The sequence below is a fragment of the Chiloscyllium plagiosum genome, unplaced genomic scaffold (assembly GCF_037043375.1).
Source record: "Chiloscyllium plagiosum isolate Xiang-an unplaced genomic scaffold, Cpla_swu_hap1 HiC_scaffold_34, whole genome shotgun sequence".
In the NCBI taxonomy this organism is placed as follows: domain Eukaryota; kingdom Metazoa; phylum Chordata; class Chondrichthyes; order Orectolobiformes; family Hemiscylliidae; genus Chiloscyllium; species Chiloscyllium plagiosum.
The window spans coordinates 33,708,695-33,733,856 of NW_028270172.1; the positions used below are offsets into that span (position 1 = coordinate 33,708,695).

The following is a 25,162-nucleotide window of genomic DNA, read 5'->3' on the forward strand; positions in this document are numbered from 1 at the left end:
AGAAGGAATGCACTATGTGCAAAGTGCCTGTGCTGGCTGTTAGTAGAGCTATTTAGGGATGTGCTGGTGATAGTTGCATCCCAGGAAAGAACAAGGAAAATCCAATTAATCCTACTCTGTTGCCCTTTTTCAGCATTCTGGATATTTTCATCTGTGTAGATTTATCTAATTCCGTTTTGAAGATCATTTTCAAATCTATTTCAACCACCTTTTTTAGGTAGTGCATTCCAGATAATCATAACTTGTGGGGAAAAAAAGAAGTCTTCTTCCCCTAAATAACTCTACAGAGGACAATATCCCATCACAAAGTTGCCCTTTATTTGCACATGAACAGCCCTTGATTATAGTGCTGCCTCAAACAGAATCAGGCACCAGATTGTCATTATCTCTGATACTCCCTTTTTATCTGTTAGTCAGGACTCCCTGATTGGACCAGATTAACAGCCCAATCAAAATCTTGTCTTCATGTGATGTTATTACTGTACTAAATAAGATAAACTTAGAACAGATCTGACAACTCAAAATTGGCATTCATGAGGGGCTGTGGGCAATCAGAACCAAGACAATTGCATTCTGTCACACACTGGACCATGAGGTACAGATTATCATGCTGTCCAACATTACAATCAGGCTCGGCGATCAGTGCTTGATCAATGAAGAGGGCAGGAGACAGGAGAAGCACCACACATTCCTAAAAATGAAGGATCGACCTGATGATGATTCAGCACAGGATTACTTCTATGCCATATAGTGGAGGCAGCATCCAGTAGATAAAGATAACTTCTATGATTCTATGAACTGATCGCTTAACCAATAGATCAGATAAAAGCTTTGTAGTCCTGCTGTATCTAGCACTGAATGGTGGTGGACAACTAAAAAATTCACTGGAGGAAGAGGCTGCACAAATATCCCCCTTCTCAATGATGAAGTAACCCAGCATGTAAGTGCAAAAGACCAGAGTAAAGCATTCACAACCATATTCAGTCAGAAGTATCAAGTGGATGATCCATCTAGGACAGCTCCTCAACATCACAGATATTAATCTTCAGCTCATTTGATTCATTCCATGTGCTATCAAGAAATAACTGAAGGCAAAGGATATTGTCCCCAACAATATTTTGGCAATAGTATTGAAGACTTGTGCTCTAGAACTATCTCCCTAACAGTCAAGCTCTTCCAGTAAACTGACACTCCTGGCATCTACCCATCAATGTATTAAATTGCCCAGGTATGTCCTGTACACACAAAAGAGAACAATTCCACACAGCCAATTACTGTCCCATCAGTCTACTCTTGAATGTCAGCAAGGTGATGGAAGGGGTCATTGGCAGTGCTATCACACAAAACCGGTGCAGCAATAACCTGAAAAATGACATTCTGTTTACATTCCGCCAGGGCCACTTAGCTCCAGTTCTCATTACGTGGTCCAAATATGAACACACCACCTGAATTCAAGAGGTGAGGTGAGGTTAACTGTCCTTGATACGAAAAAAATCCAAGCAAAACTGAAGTTAATGGGAAACACCATGATTTTGAATATCTTTAGAAGCATGGAAAATAGGAGCAGAACTAGGTCATTCAGCCCATAGAGTCCACTCCAATATTCAGTGAGATCATAGAGCAGTACAGCATGGAAACAGACCCTTCAGTCCAACTTGTCCATGCTGACCAGATATCCTAAATTAATCTAGTCCCATTTGTCAGCACCCGGCCCATATCCCTCCAAACCCTTCCCATTCATATACCTATCCAGATGCTTTTTAAATGTTGTAATTGTACCAGCCTCCTTTACTTCCTCTGGCAACTCATTCCATACACAGACCACCCTCTGCATGAAAAGGTTGCGCCTTAGGTCCCTTATAAGTTTTTTTCCTCTAACCTTAAATTTGTGCCCTCTAGTTTTGGACTCCCCACCCCGGGGTAAAGACCTTGACTATTCACCCTCTCCATTCCCCTCATTTTGTAAACCTCTATAAGGTCACCCCTTGGCCTCCGACGCTCCAGAGAAAACAGCCTCAGTCTATTCAACCTCTCCCAATAGTTCAAACCCTCCAACCCTGGCAACATCCTTGTAAATCTTTACTGAACCCTTTCAAATTTCACAACATCCATTGTATACATTGGAGACCAGAATTGCACAGAGAATTTCAAAAGTGGCCTAACCAATATCCTATACAGCCACAACATGACCTCCCAACTCCTGTAATCAATGTGCTGACCAATAAAGGCAAGCATACCAAATGCATTCTTCACTATCCTGTCTACTTGGGACTCCACTTTCAAGGAAATATGAACCTGCACTTCAAGGCTTCTTTGTTCACCAACACTCCCCAGGACCTTACCCAGATTTGCCCTGATTTGCCTTTCTAAAACGCAGCACCTCACATTTGTCTAAATTAAACTCCATCTACCATTCCTCGGTCCATTGGCCCATCTGATCCATTCACTTCACATGTGGAGTGAACTTCCTGAGGAAGTGGTGGATGTGGATATGGTTACAACATTTAAAAGACATTTGAATAAGTACATGAATAGGATATATTTGGAAGGATATGAGCCAAAAGCAGGCAGGTGGGATTAGTTTGGGATTATGTTTGGCATGAACTGGTTGGTCCGAAGGGTCTGTTTTCATGCTGTGTAACCCTATGGCTCTATGTTTGCGCTGATATTACTTAACTCCACTTTGCTGTCTTTTCCAAATAACCCTTGATTCCCTGAAACAAAGGGAAAACTCTCTAATAGTTAGAGTCATGCCTGGCATGAAGGAATGTCTGTTAAATGTCAATTATCTCGGTCCTCTGATATCATTGCAGGAGTTCCTCAGGGCTGTGTCTTTGGCTTATACATTTTGGCTATCATAAAGTTTGAAGTGGATATGTGTGCTATTGATTGCAGTGTTCAGCATCATTCTAGGCTCCTCAAATTGTTCAGGATTAACTGCCTGAAACCATCAATGTCCACACAAAACATGAGCAACGTGTGCTTTGTGTTGATGCATGGTGTGAATGTTACTTGCCACTCAAGTGGCAGTCAATACTCATCTCCAACTAAAGACATTTAATGGCATTACCATCACTGAATTCACCCATTTATTTCCCACAATTAGCATGCTAGGAGCTAGCATTGACCAGAAGTTGAATTGGACCAGTTATATAAATATCATGGTTGCGAGAGCAGATCAGAGGCTGGAAATTTTACAGCAAGTAACTCATTATCTGTTGCCCCAAAGCTCATCTATGTGACACAAGTGTGATGGCCTACTCTGCACTTGGTTGGCTGATTGCAGTTCCAATCATAGTAGAGAAGCTTAACAACAAAGCAGCTTAATTGGCATCCAAACCACCACATTAAAAATGTACTCCCCTCCACCAGCATCACACAGTTGCAGCAGTGTGTACCACATGTAAGAGGTAACACAGCAACTCACCAATGTTCCTCAAGCAGCACTTCTCAAACCCATGTAGAAGGACATGGGCAGCAGATGCATGGGAACACCACCACCTGCAAGTTCCTTTCTAAGGTGCACATCAGCCTGCTTAGAACTACAGTGCCACTCCTTCACTGTCACTGGAACTCCCTACCGAATAGCATTCTAGGGGTACCATGTGGAATGCAGCATTCAAGAAGATGGCTTACCATCTTCTCAAGGGCAGTTAGTAAAGATCAACGAATATTGACCTAGATAGCAATGCTACATCCTGTGAAATACTTCTGTAAAAAACTTTCTATGTAAACCTAGCACGATTTTGAATATTTTTAGAAGCTTAGAACATCGAAAACAGGAGCAGGAGTAGGCCATTTGGCCCTTTGAGCCTTCTCCACCATGTGAAGAAATTTCTCCTGAACTTATTCATTAATTGTTTACCTGATATACTTTTGACTGTAACCCCTGGTTCTTAATCTCCCACCATCAGGAGCATCGTTCCTGCATCTACCGTGTCTAGACCCATTAGAATTTTGTTGGCTTCTCCTCATTCTTCCAAACTTTGGTGAATATAATCCTAAACAATTCTCCTCAAACGTCAGTCATGCCATCCCAGAACTTAGTCTGATAAACGTTTGCTGCAAAGGTTTATGTAGCAAGAACATCCTTCCTCAGATAAGGAGACCAAAACTGTGCATAATATTCCAGGTGAGGTCTCACCAAGGCCCTATACAAGTGCAGCACGGCCATCCTGCTGTCGTACTCAAAGCTTCTCACTATCAAGGCCTCCATACCAATTGCGTTCTTTGCAGCCTGCCATACCTGCATGCTTACCTTCAGTGGCTGATGTATGGGAACACACAAGTCTCATTGTACGTTCCCTCCTTTCAATGTGTATAACCATTTACATAATCTGTCTTCCTGCTTTTGCTACCATAGTGGATAACTTACATTTATCCAAATTATACTTAATCTGTCATGCATTTGTGCACTCATTCAACTTGTCCAAATCACATTGAAGCATCTCTGCATCCTCCTTACAGTTCACTGCCCCACCCAGCTTTGAAGATATTACATTTAGTTCTTTCATCCAAATCTCAAATATATATTGTGAATAGCTGAGGTCCTAGCACTGATCCCTGAAGTACCCTACAAGTCACTACCTGCCATTTAGAAAAAGACCTATTCATTCCTACTCTTGTTTTTCCCTGTCTGCCAAACAGTTTTCGGTTCATCTCAATATACCGACCCAATCCCATATGCTTTAATTTTATACACTAATCTTTTATGTGGGACTTTATCGAAAGCCTTCTGAAAGTTCACCTCCACTATTCCTCCTACATCAACTCTGTTACATCCTCAAAGAACTCTAGTAGATTTGTAAAGCACAATTTTCCTTTCGTAAATTAACGTTGATTCTGTCTAATTCTGCCACTGTTTCCAAATATTCAATTATTAATTCTTTCTTAATCAATTCTTTTTGTCCTCATTTGCTGAATTCTAAACTGCTTCCATGTCTTAGATCTGTTTTATTTTCTTGCCAATTTGTATGCCTTATTTTTGCATCTAATACTATCCCAAATTTCCCATGTAAGCCATGATTCGGCAATCTTTCCCATTTTACTTTTCCGCCATACACAAATGAACAATTGTTGCAGTTCACCCATGTGCTTTTTGAATGTTTCCCATTGCCTTTCCAGTAACATCCCTTTCAGTAACGTTCCCCAATCTATCATAGCCAACTCGCACCTCTGTCATCTCAAAGGTCCTCACACAGCCAAAATGCTACCCCTTTCTCATTACACCATACCCAGTCTTGGATGAATTGGTCTCAAGTTGGCTCCTCAATATTGGTCTAGAAACCCATTCTGTATACACTCCAGGAATTCATCCACTATAGTGTTGTTACTAATTTGATTTGCCTAATCTATATGCAGATTAAAGTCACCCATAATTACTTATGTTCATTAATTACGTGCATATTGAAATTTCCTATTTATTGCTACTCTTGACATTACCCCTCTGCTTTGAGAGGGATGGGGTCTACATTCAACACCCCTTTGTCCTTTGGTGTTTCTCAGCTCTACCCATTGAGATTCCACATCACTAGAACTAATATCCTTCCTCACTATTGTGTTCATTTTCCCTTTAACCAGTAATGCACATACACAGTCTTTTCTTTTTTTGTCTATCCTTCCTAAATACTGAATGCTCCTGGATATTTAGTTCTATCCCTCATCACCTTGCAGCCATGTCTCCATAATTCTGTCTAATCATACTTGTTTTCAACTATTTGTGACTAATTCATCCACTTTATGGCAAATGCTCTGTACATTAGTACACAAAGTCTTAAGGCTCTTGTTTTTAACATTATTTGTCCCTTTCCCATTATTTTTACTGTGTCCTTATATGATCCTGGCTCTTGATTTCTTTACCCTTTTTTTTCTTCCCCTTGCTGTCTTTTGCTCTTGTCCTTAATTCATCTTCCTCTGACTCTTCGGATCCCAACACTTGCCATTTTATATAAAACATCCCCAACTACTCTAGCAAATATTCTCTTACAGCATCAGTCCCAATCCTGCCCAGATGTAACCCATCCAGTCTATACTGGCCCCACCTTCTGCAGAATCAATCTCACTGAAAAATGCAATCCTCCCACTCGCACCATCTCTTCAACCATGTATTCATCTGCTAGACCCTGCTATTCCTACTCTGACTAGAACATGGCACTGGTCATAAGCCTGAGATCGTAACCTTAGAAGTCTTGCTTTTCAAGTTACTACTTTAGGGATCAGGGAGCCCTGACTGACAGATAAGAATAGGATTATGAGACATCCTGCTCAAAAGAACAAAGAACATTACAGCATAGGAACAGGCCCTTCATTCCTCCAAGCCTGCACCTATGTATTTTGCCTTTCTATACTAAAACTGTCTTCACTTATAGGATCCATAACCCACTATTCCCTTCCTATTCATGTATTCATCCAGGTGTTTCTGAAATGCTGGTATTGTGTATGCTTCTACCACTTCTTCTGGCAATGCGTTCTAGGAATTCAAACACTTTTTTGTGTTAAAAATGTGCCTCGCACATGTCTTTTAAACCCTGCCCCCGTGCCCCCCCCCACCCCTCAACCTTGTGTCCCAGTCTAGCCAACCTTTTCTCATCGCTGAAATTCCCCCATATCACTCTGAGAAGTGTCTCTGGAGTTGGATCAGTGTTAAGGACTCTCCTCATGTAAATAAAGGGAAACTTGGCGATGGGATACGAGTCTCAATGGAATTATTTCAACTTCCTAACTCCCTGTATTCTGTTTTTAAGACCTCATCATTATTTTAAACCCTTCACATTTGTACCTCAACTACTGCTGTTCACCCTCATTCTCCAGAATGTCCTGTAGCTGCTCCGAGAGATCCTTGATGCTAATACCAGGAAGGCAATGTTCCACCTTAGAGTCTTGTTTGCAACTCAGAAAGGTCTGTCCATTCCCCTTACAATTGAATCCACTATAACTTTCATATTCCCATGTTTTACTCCTACCTAGTGCAGCAGAGCCAACCATGTAATGAATTTGGCTGTTGCTGCTCTCCCTAGTGAAGCCAATCCTCTCTACAGTATCAAAGCAGCACATCTGTTTTGCAGACTCCAGCACTGTCTGCCTAGTCATCATCTTCTGACTGGAGAGCAAACCTTAACCTTCTGTCCTTTAAGAGGAAATGGAGAGCCTGGAAAAGAACCCCAACTTCTCTCTTTTATCTGATAACTGAAGTCACGCATCTCTGATACCATTCTAGTAAATCTCCCCCGTGACCTTTATAATGCCTAAACATCCTCCATCAATGTTTAGTACCAGAATTGGACGCAGTGCTTCAGCTGGGGTTTAACCAGTGATTTGTTTAACACTGTTTACAAAGCCAAGGATCCCATATGTTCGACAGTTTTCTCAGCTTGTATTGCCAACATCACAGATTTCTGCATACACAGCCATGGATGGGTTTGTGCCCTTCTGGGTGCTTCTTTACTTCATCTGTACTATCATATTTTTCCTTGCAATTTCTGCATGGCATTTCTTTCTGTTCTCTCCCTTTGGATTAGAATGACTGTTGCATGAAATGGGAAGGATAGGGAGGGTTGAAGAAACCAGTAGATCCAGCTAAGACTAGAATGAAAATGTGAAAGGAGTCTGAAGAAACAGGGAGAGAAGGGAATTGCAAAGGTGAGACAGAGAAGAGAGGAAAGGAAGAGAGGAAAGGAATAGTGAAGAAAAATAAATTTACATCACCAGCTCTCTCCCTGAACACAGATTCAATTTGATTCGATTTATTTATTGTCGTATGTACCTAAGTACAGTGAAACGCTTTGTTTCCGGGCAGTACAGGCAGATCATAGTAAGCAAGGACACACTGATCATAGGATGAAAAAAAACATAGGCATACAGGTTGCGTCACACAGGATGTGCGCTAGGCCAAGTTCAACCTTAGCAAGATCAACGTTGTTTGAAGTTAGAGAGTCCATTCAGCAGTCAAAATGTGTGGCGCTGGAAAAGCACAGCAGGTCAGGCAGCATCCAAGGAGCAGGAGAATCAATATTTCGGGTATAAGCCCTTCATCAGGAATGTGACGGGGGAAGGGGACTGAGAAATAAATAAGAGGGTGTCCATTCAGAAGCCTAATAATGGCTAGGAAGAAGCTGTTCCTGAACCTGCCGGTGCGTGTATTCAAGCTTCGGTATCTTCTGCCCAGCAGAAAAGGCTGTAGGAGATTGTTGAGTGATTGGCACCATTACAAACGTGCTATCAGCAAAATGTCATGAATCTGTAGGATTGTTGTAAAAACCCAACTATCTCACTTAAGTCCTTTGCCCTTACCCATTCTGGCCTAAATGGTGTTCTGTCCATTAGCAACATGGTTGACTCTTATCTGCCCTTTGAAGTGGCTGAGAGGTTGAGCCCATCATTTGTTTTTCCACCACCTGAGGGAAACTGGAGATTGACAATATTTGCTATCGCCAATTGTCCAGTTTTTAAGAATTAACATATTCAAAAAATATCCCAGCCTCCAATGATGGGAGAGTACAGCACATTAGTGCAAATGACGAGGCTGAAGTATTCTGCTGGTTGGAATCATACTTACCACAACCTGTGGTGCCAGAGGACAGTCACCACTGGCCCAAGATATCAGTGCAAGAGTTACACAGGCTGTGTCCTGGACACAAGCATCTTTAATTATTTCATCAATGATATTCTCTCCATTATAAGGTCAGAAGTGGGATCGATATTAATTATTTTACAATTTGCAACTCTTCAAACTCTCAAGCAACCCATGTCCATATGCAGGAAGACTTGGTCCACATCCGGGTTTGGATGGATAAGTATCCTGTAACATTTATGTCTCACGAATTCCAGATAATGACCATAACCAACAAGAAAGAATCAAACCATCTCCCCATGACATTGTATTCCATTTTCATAGCTGAATTACCTACCATCAACAACCTGAGGGTTACAATCCCAGAACCTGAATTGGGCTAGTCATTTGAATGCTGTAGCTACATGACAAGATCTAAGGCAAGGAATTCTACAGTGAGTAACTTGCCATCTGTCTTCCCAGTACCTGTCCACCATCTGTAAGCTGCAGATCAGAGCTCTGTTGGAATTCTCTCCACTTGCCTGAATGGGAACAGCTCCAACAGAACTTTAGAAGCGTGACACTTTCCAGAATAACGAAGTCCACTTGTTTGCCACCCCTTCCACCAAGATTCATTTGCTTCACCATTGATGCACATTGGCATCAGCATATTCCACCTGCAAGTACACTGCAGCAACTCAGAAATGTTCCTTAGCCATCAACTTCTCAACCCATGACTGCAAGGACCAGAGCAGCAGAACCACGGGAACACCACCGCCTGCAAGTTCCCCTCCAAGCCACTTACCATCCTGACTTGGAAATATATTGCTGTTCCTTCATTCTCACTGGGTCAAAAAAGGAAGAATGGACTCCTTACGAGAAGGTAAAGGAATTGACGAGAAGGAGAGGTAAGCAAGCATAGAGAAGATTTGGTCATTGTGATAATATACTGCTTATAGTTCCTGAGGAAGTACAGCTTGGCAGGCTAACCAGTCTAGAAGGAGAGCATGTAGACATTTCCTAGGATGATTAAGGCCCTGATCTTCTGAAATGTGAAACATTTAGAAGAACTGAAGCCAGCAAAATCAGAAGGATATAAAAAATATCTGCACAAATTATATTTTAAAAATTGGACAGGAAGCAACAAGAGAACTTAATAATTTGTCTGATGGGATGTAGGCAATGAGTGAATTGCCAAAAGACTTTGAAAACCACATTGATCCCATTGGAGAGAAAGTAAATAACCACTAAATGTGAAGACTATCATAAAATGATCTTGACTACAAAGACATTGACTACAATGTTCAAGGTCCTAGCAACCAGACTGGAAACTGAAGCAAGCCATTAAGTTTGGCTGTGGTCAAATTGGCTTTAGGAAAGGTGATTGAATTAGAGAGGCTAGCGAGGAGAAGCAGTGGTGGGAGTTTTAAATGAGAGAGGCAAGAGGAAATACTCAAGTAATGTACATTTGTTTTGTGGATTATGCAAAATCTTTTAACCAGCTAAACTGATAAAAGTGGGACAAGTGCTAGAGGCAACGTGAGTTGATTGGAGAGATAAAATATTATCTTGAACTCTGCTACAGACTGCTACAATATATGATGAAGCTAACTTTGATGTATTCTGGCATGGGTTGAAACAAGGCATCTTTTATCACCTTTGCTCTTTAAAATATATGTACGAACCATGATAAAAGAAGTGCTCGGTGAAATACAGAAAAGGTGTCAAAGCTGGAGTCAGTTGATGAAGTAGCAAGATATGCAGATGACCCAGCCCTTATAGTTAGCACAACATACATCTACATATTCCATTTCATACTATCTATCCATTTGTGAAAACTTAAAGAATGAAAATTAATGTAAATAGGCAACTGTTATGAAAATTGAAAGAATTGTTGGAAATATAGAGTTGAAGATGAATAATCAAGAACTGTAAGAGATACCACAATTTTAAATACCTGGAAAGTAACTTGTCAGAAGATGGTTCTGGTCAAAGAGTAATCAGATATAACAAATACAAGGAATACATTCTCCAAAGTATTCTTCATTGTAAGAATGAGTAGAGATCTTCAGAAAAGAATCATCGAGACTGTGATTGAGAGTGTATGGGGCTGAAACATGAACCTTGAAAAAAGCAAGTATCCACAAATTAGAATTTTGTAAAAAGTGATTCTATTAAGGATGGAGCAGGTCAGTCAGAGAGAATACAAGAGCAACAACGAACTTCTCTAGATAATGAAGGAGATAATATAATTAATAGCTATCATCAAGAAAAAGAAATGGTTGAATTGGCCACATTTGGAGGCATGAGAACTTGCTGAAGGTGATGATTGAACAAAGATTAAAAGGATTTAGACGTAGTGGAAATAAGAAAATAATGATGTTGGACAACTTGAAGTTGAAATTCTGACCAATTGAAGTGGAAGGCAAATGGCAGTGTGGCGAAATTATTCTGGGACCTGCCCTTTGGTAGATCATTAGTGTTAATGCATTTAATGCAAGTATTTTGAGGTATCCTGAGACTGTGAAAATTGCTTTATAATTGCAAGTTTTTTTTAAGATATCCCAAAGTGGTTTATAGCCAATGAACTATTTTTGAATTGTAGCTATTGTGGAACGATAGGAAGATCACAATAAGTTCCGATATTCAACAATGCTATAATGACCAGTTAATTTAGTTTAATGATGTTGATTGAGAGACAGGAGCTATTGGCAAAGATACTGGTAGAACTATTTTCTTCTTTGAAACCGTGCCATTGCATCTTTTATGTCTGCTTGAGAAGACAGATGGGGCCTCTGTTTAAGATTTAATCTTTAGTAACTCAAGACCTCTGAGAATGCCTTGGTACTGCACTGAAATGTGCCAGAATTATATGCCAAGTATCTCAAGTGGGGTTTGAAGTCAAATCTTCAGACTTAGATGTGAGAATGCTACCACTGAGCCATGTCTGATATCAATAATACTTGGGTTGTGGGCTGCATTCAGAATCAGACTTGTTGGACTTTTCCCTTAACAATTGATTGTGACTGGATTCTTTCTTATTTGAAGCTGTGCAGCAGAAGAAAATTAAGTGCTATATTGATGTAGAGTGGAATTGCCTCGAACAAATTAGGGAACACAGTTAATGATAGGCAGATTGTTGTACAATGTGGTTTATCTGATCCAGGAGCGACAATTCTAATGGTGCCTTCTGTAGTGAATGTGTTAAGGGGAATCTCTTCATAATTTATTTCCTGCTGTAGTTTTGTGTTGATTTATATAGAACAATTGGCAGTTTAAGTTCTGATCTATAGCATTTATTCATTGTTGACATGAATATATTTTGATGCCTTGTGCTGCAGGATCTCTCGAACCTGACATGTTGTGGCTGATTAGAGCATAAACTGCAGTGCCTGGAATAGGAATGCATTGTGTATGGGACAATTCAAGCACAGCATTGGGTGGTAGCAGTTCAGGAGTGTGGTTTCAAATTGAAATATTGCAGTCACTTCATGACATCCATCAACTAGAGGACTTGTCGTGTTCTATGACCTTGTGGAAACTAGGAGTGCGATTGTACGCTTTTTTATCTTTCAGTTATAGCTATGAGTAATTTCTCTTTTCTGTAGCGGGGGAGGGTTGGAGGTGTCTGTCACTTCTTGTGAGTGAGATTTGATATTTCCAACCAAGCTGAAATCAAAAAGAATGAGAGTAGATTATGTTACCTGGTTACATCTACTTTTCATTCCGAGACTTGACTCAAATACCATTGACATCATTGTTATTTTAAGGCCCCCCCTTCTAAATAGCCACAGACTTGGTGCCAGGAATAGAACTTAGAACAGTAGAGCATCGCACAGGCCCTTCGGCCCTTGATGTTGTGCCGACGTTTTATCTGTATGACATGAAAGCAGTTTGATATTTCTTCAGCTATAGAGTTAGAATCTGATGTTATGATCTGCGCAGAGCTTTGAGACCATAACTCTATGTGACACTTTGAGAGATTGATGAACCTTTGAAAAGATTTTCAACATCGGATGTCAAGTTTTTTTTTTGAAGAGATTTCTTCCTTTCTTGCTTGCTGTAACTAGACATATCAGCATGCTGTTTCCAGCAATACGGCTTTACAGGTGGGAGGTGGGCATGCATTGCTGAGTGTTACACCCTGTTTCTTCTCTCTGCTCCTCATCCCGTTTGTGGGCTGGAGATGTCTGCAACACATTCTCAATATGACAAGCTAAGAGTCATCTCTTGATATATTCATATTTGCATCTTTTTTGCACCTCTGGCCTGGAGATACTATCCAGTACATCTTGAGACCTCGAGCAGTAATGTAAAATGTCTTAATTACAGTAATTATGTGATGGGAGAAGACAGGAGAATTTACTTGAAATGCAAGAGATTGCTGTGGGCTCATTATATGTCATTCTGTGCCACCATCAGTTAGAACTTTGACATACAACCGTCCAGCTTACTCACAATGTATTATGTCCGCACACAAACACTGAAAAGATTTTCCTGAAGCAGTCATGGTGCCAACTTCTCTCATCTGCCATCAAATATTACATACCCATTCTTACTAATGCAATGTAACATGGTGGAAATGTCAGTCTCATTACATTTTCACTGATATTATTGCTTGTAAGGAGCCCAAAACTAGAAGCTGTGAATACAAGTTGGTTATCAGTAAATCCAATAGGAAATCCAAAAAAAGGAGGTGACGGCCTCCTGGTAATATCGCTGGACTGTTAAACCAGAGACCCAGGTAACCTTCTAGGTTTCAAATCCCATCACAGCAGTTGATGGAATTTGAATTCAATAACAATCTGGAATTAAGAATCTAATGATGGCCACAAATCCACTATCGATTGTCAGAAAAAAACATATCTGGTTCACTAATCTCTTCGTCTCACTAATGTCTCTACTCTTTTCCCATCCTTATCTGGTCTGACCTACATGTGACTCCAGATCCACAATAATGTGGTTGACTTTTAAGTGCCGTGTGAGCAATTAGGAATGGGCAATATGTGCTGGCCTAGCCAGTAATGCCCTCATCCTGTGAATGAATACAAAGGATTCAAAAGAAATCTCTTTATCCAGAGAATGGTGAGATTGTGGATCTTGCCACATAATGAAGAAGCAAAAAGCACAGATGCATTCAAGGGAAAGCTAGATAAGTGCACAAGTGCAAACGAATCCCGAAAATGACACTCTGTTGATAGGGTGCGGTGAAGAAAAATGAGAGAATGTTCGCATACAGCATCAAAACCAGCACTGGCCTAAATGCTGCTTTCTAAATTGCATGCAATTTACATATAAAGCCATTGAACTGTTTCTACTGCTATGCTGATAGCTTGCAGAGCAAATGACTATAACATCCTTACCCCTCCTGGGATTCTTCCTAGATTGTACTGGAGAATAGCAGTCGAGAAGACAAGCATGAGTGCCCATTTGGCCGTAGTAGCATTGAGCTCACCAAGATGTTGTGCGAAATCCTGAAAGTGGGAGAACTTCGTAAGTTTCCATCTTGTATTTTTAAGTACAAACACATACTTTCACTTAAAATAAGGAGCCTTTGTTTGTCACAATTCTGTTAATGTTTTCTTTAAATGTTTCAAGCCACAGGTTTATATGTTTTGTTGATTTCTGGTTTTTTTTGTTAAGGTGGGTGTGGTAAGAATTGCGAGACTTTGGCCCATTCTTGTGCTACAGTGCCCTGCATCACTAATTTCAGAGAAGGCATTGTGAAAATAGGTTCCAGGCCTTTACAAAAAGTGTTAACGCTAGGAGATGTATGTATCATAATGCAATTCCTTCAGCATTTGATTCCTGCAGAAGCAGCCAGACTATGCTGAGCATCTTCTAGGACAACTCTACTGAAATGCGACTTAGAAAATAGAGTAGTGAAGTTAATATTTAATTAGGCTTAGTAGAGAGCCAAACCAGATGGATGGGCCACATGGCAGCTGTCTGGACTGAACAGAGCAGATGTTGACCTTTTGACCCTTCAAGCCTACTCCACCATTCCTGGCCAGTTATGGCTAATCTGATTGTAACGACAAATCCATATTCCCACCTACTCCAGATAACCTTTATCTGGTATCTATCCACATTAACCTTAAAACTATTGCAAGACTGTACCTACACTTGCTTTTTAAGATGAGAGTTCCAAAAGTTCATGACTACCTGTGAGAAACTTCTTAAGTTTTCACATCTGCATTTTCCAAAGAATGAACATCAGATCTGGCTGATTGACAGAGGCAAGAAGCCTTCTTGGATTTGTTATGGTGCAGATACATTATGTTCTACAGAGTTAATTATCAATTTGTCACCTGCAGTTGAGACTGTCAGGAATTTAATGGATAGCCCTTGTGTTGTCACACGTCTGAAGTCACTAACTAGCCAACAGACTCTGCATAACAAAGCAGTATAGATGAGTTGATTCAATTTAAGGGGCCAATGAGATATGTTGGAAGGTGTTAAATGATGCAGAGAATTCCAGGGTCACCACTCTCTGGGTGAAGAAATCTCTCTGAACAGTCAACTTCATACCCTTAAACCATGACCAAAGCAAAGGCATTCTTCCTGATATCCTGACCAATATTTATCCCTTAACCAAACACAATAGATTATCATTATCTTGTTGCATTTAGTAAGACCAAAGGAGTTTCTACATTTCAAAAGCAACTACACTTCCAAAGCACATCAGTTCTTGTGAAGTATTTCACTGTGGTAACGAAAGGAGCTACATCAATGTGGGTTACTTCATTAGAATTGACAGATGTGTCCTTGCTGCAAGATGGCTTTTGAACCTCCTCAAATTCCATGTTCTGAGGGAATAAATAAAAGAATCTTATAGTTAAGCTTTATAATAAATTTGAACTGGTAAATAGCTCATTTTTCATTACAGATTCTGTATTAATTATTTTCTAATGTGAATGGAAAGGCCCAGGGAATAAAATATTAATCAAAATTTGTGTGATAGAGGATTCAGGTGACCATGCTAAAGAGAGACAACACTGTAAAGTGAACAAACCACTGGCAGTCCTGCATGTCTTTCTCATCAAATGACAAGCTTGGTGCAATGTGGGAATATATCTAAAAGCACTGGGAGGTGTTTTTATCAGGGGTTCATGGCTAATTTATTTGCATTTCAGTCAAAGGCTTGCCAAGTCTCTGCAAAGACCTTTTTTCCCTTTCACACTAAGGTTTGAAAAAAGTAATTTGAAAGTGTTTTCTGACTCCAGAGGGATGGATAAAAGTGCATTGTAGGTGCAGAGGCATTGCATAAGAAGCTTAGTATGCCAAAATGAGAAATAGCCGTTTGTCATATTTTAGGAGTGTGTGCATGAGTGGATGTACAGCAGCAATAGATTTCATCAACAGTAAACATCAACCATATATCACACGATGGAGCAGCACCAACTGAAGTTTGCTATAAGGTTGTTGAGCTCAGATTGCAAACCAAGCTGAACACACATTATCTGTCCAAGGCCATAAATTTTTATTCTCATTCCTACTATAATACGGATTGAAGTGTAGTTTTAAAGTATCAGGATTGACTAAGCTGACTCCCTGTCCACCCTTCAGGTACAAAAGTCAGGCGGTGCATGTAGCTCCAGCAAAAAGCAGGCAGAGTATGAGCTTGGGTACTAAAGTCATTGTCTATGGGATTCCCAGAAGCCTACCCAGAGTGGGATCTGCCATTCTGTGACGTTAATGACTGTTCTAGCACTCCATGAGGTTCATGGAGAGCCAGGATGCTCATTCAGCATCTCCAGCCTTGTCCCAGTTTTCCTGATTGTCAGTTCAATCTGTCACAACATAGTGAGAGAAAGTGGCCTGATGAAGGGCTTATGCCTGAAACGTCAATTATCCTGCTCCTCTGATGCTGCCTGACCTGCTGTGCTTTTCCAACAACCCCACTCTCGACTATGTCACAATGCAGTTCTGACCCTTGTTGCAGGATCAGTCATATCCCCTCTTACCTGTTAACCAGTCTGTCAGTTTGGCTGACTGCTGTCCAGGAGGCAAGCCTGTAATATTGCATAAAAAAATGAATCAAATGTACAGAATAGAAACAGGCCATTCAGCCCACGTGGTCTGTGTTGGTGCTTACATTCCCCTCATTTTCTGACCTTATCTGAATTGTCTTCAGTATTCATTTTCCTTAAAGTACCTTTCAAATTTCCTTTCAAAAGCTTCTGTGCCACAATGCCATTTCCCTCATCCTACCCATGTACTAGTGAGCTCCACTGTTATTCACATTCTGTATAAAGAAATTTCTCTTGAACTCTTTATTGAATAGTCCAGTGACTATTTTATGTTTACTGCACCTAGACTCTTAAGTGAAAACATCTTCTCTACCCTGTCAAATAATTTTAAGCACCTCTTCAAAGGTTAAAGTTTTTCAAATCCCAGTTCTTGTTTTTGAAGAGAAAAGATGTTCACCTGTTTGATCTGTCTAATAGTTATTATAACTCCTCAGTTCTGATAACTTTGTAACACTTTATTTTGCAACTTTCTGAATGCATCGTATAATTTTTGTAATATAATGATCATAAATATACTTAGTGTTCTAAATTTGGTTAATCTAAGGCTTTATCTAAATTTAACCTCCTTGCTTTTCAACTTTGTTCCATTAGAAATGAATCTTTGTTTTGGTTTACACTTTTTTTAACATTGTTGACTTGTCTTGCAACTATTAAGACTTTATGAAAGTGCCCTGAGATCCCTTTACTTTTCTTTAGACTGTTATTTTCCAAAGCTTAGAATCTGACCCACTCAACGCCAAATCTTTTGACCTTAACATAAGAACATTGGAGTAGCATGGGGACTCAGTGGTTAGCACTGCTGCCTCACAGTGCCAGGGACCTTGGTTTGTTTCCAGCCTTGGGCGACTGTCTGTGCAGAGTTTGCACATTCTCCCCGTGTCTGGGTGCTCCGGTTTCCTCCTATAGTCCAAAGATGTGCAGGTTAGGTGAATTGACCATGCTAAATTGCCCATAGTGTTCAGGGACCTGCATGTTAGGTGCATTAGACAGGGGTAAGTGTAGGGTAGGGGAATGGGTCTGGGTAGGTTACTGTTCGGAGGGCCAAATGGTCTGTTTCTACCATGTAGGAATTCTATGATCCTAACATAAGAGATAGGAGCACGAGTAGGCCATCTGGCCCTTCGACCCACTCTGCCATTCAATAAGATCATGGATGATCTTTTTGTGCCCTCAGCTCCACTTACCCACCCTCTCACCATAACTCTTAATTCCTTTACTGTTCAAAAAAATATCTATCTTAGATTTAAAAACGTTCAATGAGGAAGCCTCAACTACTTCACTGGGCATGGAATTCCACAGATTCACAACCCTCTGGGTGAAGAAGTTCCTTCTCAATTCAGTCCTAAAACTATCCCCTCTAATTCTGAGGCCATGCCTTCGTGTCTTAGTTTCACTCGCCAGTGGAAACATCCTCTCTACGTCTATCATGTCTATTCCCTTCATAATTTTGTGTTTCTATAAGATCCCCCCTTATTCTTCTCAAGTCCAGAGAACATAATTCCAGTCTACTCAGTCTCTCCTCATAAGCCAACCCTGTCAACTCCGGAATCAACCTAGTGAACATCCTCTGTACCCCCTACATCCTCTGTACATCCTTTCTCAAGGAAGGAGACCAAAACTGCATGCAGTACTCCAGGTGTGGCCTCACCAGCACCCTATACAGCTGCAACATAACCTCCCTGCTTTTAAATTCAATTCCTTTAGCAATGAAGTATAAAATTCCATTTGCCTTTTTAATTACCTGTTGCACCTGCAGACCAAGCCTCTGTGATTCATGTACGAGGACACCCAGGTCCCTCTGCACAGCAGCATGCTGCAACTTTTTACCATTCAAATAATAATCCTTTTTACTGTTAGTCTTACCAAAATGGATGACTTCATATTTATTAACATTGTAACTCATCTGCCAGACCTTTGCCCGCTCACTTAAACTATCTATACCCCTCTGCAAGGTTTCACAATCCACTGCACACTTTATTCTGCCACTCATCTTAGTGTCATCCCCAAACTTTGACACACTACATGTGGTCCCCAACTCTAAATCATCTGTGTAAGTTGTGAATAATTGCCGCCCTAATACTGATCCCTGAGGCACACTACTAATCATTGATCGCCAACCAGAAAAGACTCATTTATCCCCACTCTTTGGTTCCTGTTAGTTAACCAATCCTCTATCCTTGCTAGTACTTTACCCCTAAAGCCATGCACCGTTATCTTATGCAGCAGCCTTTTGTGTGGCACATTGTCTAATGCTTTTTGGAAATCTAGATACACCACATCTACTGGGTCCGTGTTATCCAGTGTGCTCATAACGTCTTCATAGAACTCCAGTAGATTAGTTAAACATGACCCACCTTTCATGAACCCATGCTGCCAGTGGGACACTTTCTAACTTGATGTCTTGCTATTTCTTCCTTGGTAATAGATTCAATCAATTTCCCCATTACAGAGGTTTAGCTAACCAGTCTATAATTCCCCAGCTTTTATCTACCTCCTTTTTTTAAAACAGTGCCGTCACATTTGCTCTTTTCCAATCTACTGGTCCACCAGGGTCCACCAAATTTTGGAAAACTACCTTAAGTGCATTTGCTATTTGTCCCATCATCTCTTTTAGTACCCTGGGATGCATTCCATCAGGGCCAGGAGACTTATCTATCTTTAGCTCCATTAGCTTGCCCAACACTACCTCTTTCGTGAAAATGATTGTTTGCAGGTCCTCACCTACCTTCGTCTCTTTGTCAATTACTGGCATATTATTAGTGTCCTCCATTGTGAAGACCGGCACAAAATCCTGTTCAATGTCTCAGCCATTTCCTTATATCCGATTACCAAATCCTCCTCCTCATCTGTAAAGGACTAATGTTTACTTGAACCATTTTTAAAATATATTTATAGAAACTTTTGTTATCTACCTTTATATTCTGAGCTACTCTCATAATCTATTTTACTTTTCTTTATAGCTTTCTATTGACTTTTAAAGTTTTCCCAATCTTCCAGTTTCCCACTGGTTTTTGCCACTTTGTATGCCTTCTCTTTCAATTTGATAGTCTCCTTTATTTCCTGAGACGTGCATGGCAGATTAACCCCTTTTCCTACAGTCCTTCCTTTTCACTGGCATATACTTTGGCTGAGCACTTTGAAAAATTGCTTTGCGAGTCATCCATTGTTCCTCAACTGTCCCACCATAAAGTCTTTGCTTCCAGTCTACTTCAGCCAACTGTTTCCTCATCCTATTTAGTGTCCTTTGTTTTAGCACAGCACCCTGGTATTGAATTTTATCATTACACTTTCCATCTATATTCTAAATTCAACCATATTGTGATCGTTCCTTCCAAGAGGATTCCTAACTCAGATCATTAATTATTCATTATGTAGGACCAGATCTAGGATAGCTTGCTCCCTCATCGGTTCCATTCCATACTGTTCAAGAAAACCTTGTCTTCATCCTGTTGCTACATTTTGATAATTTGCCTAATTTTCTGTTGAAGATTTGGCTTAGAGCTTCAATTAATCGAACCATAAATTACACAATAAGTACCTAATCTCCATTTGTTAGAAGGAATTCAGGCACTTCTCCAGAATAAAGGGAACACAGAGGGAGTGCCATCAACTGGAATAATCCAGGCTATGGTATGTGTTGGTGATAAGATTGAGAAAAAGAGAGAAGAAAACAAATTCGGCCCTCAAGATGCTTTTTCTCATTAGTTTCTTGTATAATCTAAGTATGTATCCTGATTTATTCATCGAATCTATCATTTTTTAAAAATGTTTCTGCATCAATGGTAGAAATGCAAAAGGAGCAAAGATAATCATTTTAAATTGAAAAGAAAAATTGATTTATTTTTGCTAAACCTTGTCCTTATCAGGGTTAAAGATGGCTCTGTTGAAAAATGAAACCCATTTTCCAATCTTTTATGATCTAGTTCCAGCATCATGTACTCCCTCCAGGTGTGGAAGAGGCAGCTTTCTCTATCCAGTCCCAGCATTAAAGAAAATACTTTACTGCTATAGTGTGACTCTTTCTAATTCAAAATCCATTGTCCTGGTGCCTTTCTTGAATGAGTTTAATAAAAAAATTTAAGAAGTTTACTTACATAATCTCTCCTCATTGTTCCGATAAGTCATAGGTGATGTACAATTAATATATTCATTTTATAGTGTAGTCACGAATGTTCTGTTGACTAATTTGTGCCTGGCAATAGTCCACAAAAGGCAAACAAATAAAGGTCAGCACCAACAGGATGATAGTGGGACTGGTGTGGGTAGATTACCCAGGCTGTTTTAGCTGTTTGCCTACCAGGATTCACCTTGGTGAGCAAGGTTAAAATTGGCTTTGTATAACAAGTCACTGCAGGATATTTGAATCAAGTTTGAAATTCTAAACAAATTTGATTTAAAACAAAATTTTAAAGTATAGCAAAAAAAAACCTATGCCTTGAATGGTTTTTCTGCATTGAGAGCACTGCTTAATTATTTCTTTGACAAGATTGTGATGAGTGGCTTTCAGCTGTATGCCCCATTGCAAAAGTCTTTCAGAAACAGTTCATTTTATGTTATGAATTGATTCTATAACAGTGAAATTAGGCTGTCTTTGTTCTTGATGGATGATAGAGTTCATGGTAAACAAATTGAAATCTCACTACAACGGCATCACTTTGAAAACAAAGGCTGACTTTGTCAAGATTTTGTTCTTCACATTTGCCTTCAGCACAACAAGATATCATCTGGAAAAGTCTTTTCCAATAATAGATCACAATGTACAAGGCAATATTTGGGTTAGGGAGCGTTCCCTATTCTTAATTTTATCTTTTGTATGATACAGACCTTAAAGAGATTTAAGGACATCGGGATTTCATTACTGATTCTCTAGATAAGGCTGCATTGTATTGATTTAAAGCTCATTAATGCAATACAAATTGATTAGTTTAATGACCTCATAGTAAAGGTGCTGCAAGGTAGCAATGATCATAATCCGATTGAATTTTGCTTTCTATTTGATAGGGTTAAGAGTAGGCCTTGGACTAATGATGGATCAAAACTGGTGTTATAGCTTAAATAAAGGTAACAATGAGGCTATAAAAACACAGCTGGCTAAAATGAACTGGAAATCTTGGTTAGGGAATAAATCAGTGGAAATGGAGTGGCAGGCATTTAAGGTGATATTTTGTAACATCCAGCGAGTATGCATTCCAGTTAGAAAGAAAGACTATAGAGGAAGTACACATGATTTGTAGCTAACTGAGTAAGTTAAAGATGATACCAAATGGAAGTAAAAGGCATAAAAATCCAGAAAGATCACTGGCAAGTCATAGGATGGGACAGAATAGAAAAAAAGAATGACTAAAAGAAAATAAGGGAACAATTAACTTATGAGAGAAAACGTTTTGAAATATAAAATCAAACAGTAAGAATTTCTGCAGGCACTTTAAAAGAGTAAGAATAACTAAATCATGTATTGGTATTGTTAAGATTGTCAAGAATTGATAACAGAAAATAAGGAAAGGAGAGACAAATTAAACAGATGTTCTGCGTATGCCTTCACTTCAGAAGATTAGATTAGATTAGATTAGATTACAGTGTGGAGAAACAAGTAACATCCCAGAAATAATCGTCAGTCAATGGGTCAAAAATACAAAGAAACTTAAAGCACTTACCAAAAAAATAGAGTGAAGAATTATTGGAACTGGATGCTGTTAGATATGATCCGAGGTCATAAAAGAAGTAGATGATTACTGATTGTAAATTCCCGTATTTCTTTAGATTCAGGAAAGGCCTCAGCAGGTTGGAAAATACCAAATGTACCTCCTCTATTCAAGATAGGAGGAAGACCAGAAGCTACAGTGCAGTTAACCACACATCTGTCATAGGGAAGATGTTAGAGCTGGACGCTTACTTAATTTCAATACAGTCAGCTAGAATCAGCACAGTTCTGTGAAAAGGAAATCATGATTGAATAAATTGTTGGGAGTTTTCTGAAAGTAACAGACAACATAGTTAAAGTGAAACCCATAAATGTTGTGGACTTGAATTGTCAGAGAGCATTTGACAAAGTGCCAAATCAAAAGGAGACTTCATGATGTAGGATGTAGCATGAAAAAAGGATTGATTAACTAACAGTAAGCAGAATAGATATAAATTGATCATTATTAGGTTGGTAAGGTGTAATGAGTGGAGTGCCACAGAGATTAGTGTTGGAACCACAACTGTTTGCAATCTATCTCAATGAAATGGCTGAGTGGACCAAATGAGTGGTTGCTAACTTTGTTGATGACACAAGGATCAATAGGAGAATAAGTTGTGAAGAGACATGAGGATGGTTAGGTAAATGGGCAAAACTTTGGTTGATGGAATATAATGTAGGAAAATATGAACTGTTTCACTGCAGCACTAAGTAGAAAAGGGCATCATATTATTTGAACAGAGAAAGATTACAGAACTCTGTGCTTTAGAGGGATCTAGATACTTTGGTAAATGAATCACAAAAGGTCAGTGTGCAAGTACGTAAGTGAAGTTATCTTTTGAAGGAAGGTTGGGCCAATATCCATCGTAGTTCAGAAGAATGAACAAGGATCAAATTGAAATATTTAAGGTCCTGAAGGAATTTGACATGTTAGTTGCTGAATAGATATTTCCCCTTGAGAAGGAGACTACAGAACTTGAATGCACAGTTTTTCAAAAGAGGCCTCCAATTTATGACTGAGACGAAGATCATTATTTTCTCTGAGGGTTGAGAGTCTTTAGAACTCTCTTCCCCAGAGTGCGATGTAGTCAGGCTCATTGAGTATATTTAAGGCAGGGTTTGATAGATTCTTCATGAATAAGCATGTCAAAGGATAGAAGTGTAGACTGGGAAATGAAGTTCTTCGATCAGAACCAGCCATGATTTTGACATGATTTGGAGATGCCGGTGTTGGACTGGGGTGTACAAAGTTAAAAATTACACAACACCAGGTTATAGTTCAACAGGTTTAATTGGAAGCACTAGCTTTCGGAGCATCGCTCCTTCATGAGGTGGTTGATTTTGACAGAAAACACAGTAGACTTGAGGGGCTGGCTGTATATTCCTGCTCCTAATTCGTTTTTCAACATATTTGTATTAAAATAATCGCTGTTTCTCCTGAAAACAAAGGGAGGAGACAAGTGACAAATGTTGCCTAGTTTTGGGCATTTAAAATTTACTTTTCAAGCACATTAACACATCTCAAACTAATCAATCAATTACTTGTGAATTGCATTGATTACATAAGGTAAAGTTGGCAACCAATGTCCCATAAGTAGTTAGAAAGGTTAGAACCTTTCTATTTTACTTTTTTTATGTCACCAGGGCAAGCCCAAATGCTTTATGGCCAATGAAATGCCTCTTAAGCAAGGTTACTGTCATAATATAGGACAGAATCAGCATAGCAAACTCTCACAAAAGGCAATGAGATAATGGCCTGATAATTTCAAGTTTATGATGTTTTTTTGAGAAAGACATGTTTATGGGATGCTAAGATAACACTACTGCATTTTCTTCTAGTAGTGTCATGTGGCAGTTTACGGTCTTCTGTGAGGAGAGGCAGAGCCTCTTTTTTTTATTGTTTCACCCATTTAATTCACTTTTGGGATGTGAGTATTGCTGGTTGGCCAGCATTGCCCATCCCTAATTGTTCTTGAGAAGGTGGTGGTGAACTGCTTTCTTGAACTGCTGCCGTCCATATGTTGTAGGTTGACACACAATGCCCTTAGGGAGGGAATTCCAGGATTTTGACCCAGCAACAGTAAAGGAACAGCAATATATTTTCAAGTTAGGATGGCGAGTGACTTGGAGGGAACTTGCAGGTGGTAGTGTTCCCATGTATCTGCTGTTCTTGTCCTTCTCGATGGAAGTGATCAATGGTTTGAAAGATGCCATTTCAAGATCTTCGGTGAATTCTGCAGTGCATCTTATAGATAAGTACACACTGCTGTGACTGAGCATCGGTGATAGAGGGAATGAATGCTTGTGGATGTGATTTTAGTCAAATGGGCTGCTTTGTCCTGGATGATGTTAAACTTCTTGAATGTTGTTGGAGCTGCACATATCAAGCACGTGGGGAGTATTCCAACACTCTCCTGACTTGTGCCTTGTGGATGGTGGCCTGGCTTTGGGAAATCAGGAGGTGTGTTATTTGCTGCAATATTGCTAGCCTCTGACCTGCTCTTGTAGTCGCTGTGTACTTATGTAGGGAGTCCAGTTGAGTTTCTGGTCACTGTAACCCCAAGGATGTTGATAGTGGGAAATTCAATGATGGTAACATCTCATAGGTGCCCAGTCTTGAGTCACTAGATCTTTTTGAAGTGTGTCCCATTTAGCACAGTGATAGTGGCATTCTCAATGTGATGGTGGGACTTTGTCTCCACAAAGACTGTGCAGTGGTCACTCTTACAGATATTGTCACGGACCGATACATCTGCAGCTGGCAGATTGGTAAGGATGAGGTCAGGTATGCTTTTCCTTCTTGGTGGGTCTATCGCCACCTGCTGCTGACCCAGTCTCACAGCAATGTCCTTTAGGACCCAACCGAATGGACCAGGAGTGCTGCTGCCAAGCCACTCTTGG

At 39.8% G+C, this 25,162-nt stretch overlaps 1 protein-coding gene across 10 annotated transcripts in view; it reads left to right on the forward strand.

Moving 5' to 3' along the window:
- Positions 1–25,162, forward strand: part of LOC122564399 (engulfment and cell motility protein 1) — a 319,775-nt gene that overhangs the window by 200,978 nt on the left and 93,635 nt on the right. For all 10 annotated transcript variants that reach the window (XM_043719204.2, XM_043719200.2, XM_043719205.2 and 7 more), the window contains one exon: positions 13,933–14,041. In XM_043719204.2, coding sequence (XP_043575139.1) covers positions 13,933–14,041 — 109 coding nt within the window. The remainder of the gene's footprint in view (positions 1–13,932; positions 14,042–25,162) is intronic.